The sequence below is a fragment of the Atta colombica genome, unplaced genomic scaffold (genome assembly GCF_001594045.1).
Source record: "Atta colombica isolate Treedump-2 unplaced genomic scaffold, Acol1.0 scaffold10, whole genome shotgun sequence".
Taxonomy (NCBI): Eukaryota; Metazoa; Arthropoda; class Insecta; order Hymenoptera; family Formicidae; genus Atta; species Atta colombica.
The window spans coordinates 750,047-751,833 of record NW_017259184.1 but is presented as its reverse complement, the minus strand read 5'-3'; the positions used below and the strand labels follow the sequence as shown (position 1 = coordinate 751,833).

At 24.0% G+C, this 1,787-nt stretch overlaps 1 protein-coding gene across 1 annotated transcript in view; it reads left to right on the top strand.

Annotated features, from left to right (window-relative positions):
- The window catches only part of LOC108684054 (histone deacetylase 6), a 7,859-nt gene that overhangs the window by 3,244 nt on the left and 2,828 nt on the right, over positions 1-1,787 (top strand). Inside the window, exons 8-12 of the mRNA XM_018188078.1 lie at positions 147-236; positions 320-426; positions 510-653; positions 986-1,092; positions 1,477-1,646. Coding sequence (XP_018043567.1) covers positions 147-236; positions 320-426; positions 510-653; positions 986-1,092; positions 1,477-1,646 — 618 coding nt within the window. The remainder of the gene's footprint in view (positions 1-146; positions 237-319; positions 427-509; positions 654-985; positions 1,093-1,476; positions 1,647-1,787) is intronic.

Genomic DNA, 1,787 nt, shown 5'->3' with positions numbered 1-1,787 from the left:
TTATATATATTTTATATATATAAATTATTATAATTTGATTAATTTATAAGAATATATAAAGAGAAAATGAGGTAATAATATTATATATGATATTTATATTATTACTATATGATATTTATATTATTTTGTAATGTATTAATGTATAGGGTGAAATGCTAATAACTCCAGCATGTTATTCACATTTGCTATCATCGTTATTAAGTCTGGCAAATGGAAAAGTCGCTGTGGTATTAGAGGTAAAAGAATATATTTACAAATATGTATAAATATTTTGATTTCTTTGTCAATTAAATATTAAACGCAATGTTGTAATAAATAGGGTGGTTATTGCCTGAAATCATTAGCAGAAGGTGCAGCATTGACTTTAAGAACGTTATTAGGAGATCCATGTCCAGTTTTACAAACACTTGATTTACCATCATTGAGGTAAACAATCTATTACATTGATATTAAGAATAATAGCTTTTCTTTCATTCTATTTTATGAAGTCTTTTATTTTATTGTTCTAGTATACGTGATACCATCTTAAATGTAATCTACTCACATAAACCATACTGGAAATGTTATCAATATCAAGATACACACAGCATTAATAGTGTAGCACATAGTAAAGAAGAGATTGCTAATCGACATGTAGTTATGATGACGTTTAAGTAAGAAATTACAAACATTATTCAATTTATTTGTTTGTTACTCTATACACACACACACACGCGCGCGCGCGCGCACGCACACACGCACGCACGCACGCACGCACGCATACACACACGCACGCACACACGATTGATTAATATAATTTAAAAAATTTCTATTATATATATTACGTATACTTGTTATATCCAATATTTTACGAAACAAATTCAATTTTTTTAGACAAATTATTTTTAAAAAATTGAATTTTGAACAAATTATCATTCCTTAATTTATTATTAATCATATTAATATTATTAACATATTTTATAAATTGCCTCCCTGCCTGTTTTAGAGGCAGTGAAATTAAATTAGAAAAGTATGATACTCGAAATTGCTATCCTATACAAAGCAAAGAAACATTAGAGGTCATGGAGAAAAAATTGAATGAATTGATACAATGTAAGTATTAAAAAATTGCTTTATTTGCAAAAAATTATATATATATAGGAATATTTAAAAAGATCGCAATATATGTTTCATTTATTGGATGTAGTGAAAGTTCTGTGCTAATATTTTTTTAATATTATTTCTAACATTTTGTTTTGTTAAATTTTATTTTATTGCAATATTTAATGGATATTAATATTTTTTATTAAGAATTGTTTTTATAATTTTATTAACAAGAAGTTGTTAAAGAATAAAAGTAATTTTGAATGGATTATTCAATAAGCTTTTTAATAGTACAAAAGAAAATATATGATTACTTTAAAGTGATTTAAAAAATATTTTAAAAATTGATAATTGTTTAATTGTTAATTATAAAAAATTTAATTTATTTTGCAGTAACAAATTTGTATAAAGCACCTCATAAAGTATGTATCGTCTATGATGAAAAGATGCAAAAGCATTGCAACATTTCTGACAATTCTCATCCAGAAAAACCGAATCGCATCTTCAGCATTTATAAGAATCACGAGGAACATGGCTTATTACAGCGATGTCATTTATTACAAGTATGATACATATATTTAATTAAATAAGGATTTAATTTTATTAATCTAATAATCTAATAATCTAGATTATTTAAATTAAATAGTCTATTTAAAAAAACTCTTGATTTGATAAAAAATTCTAATTTTACATATATATATATA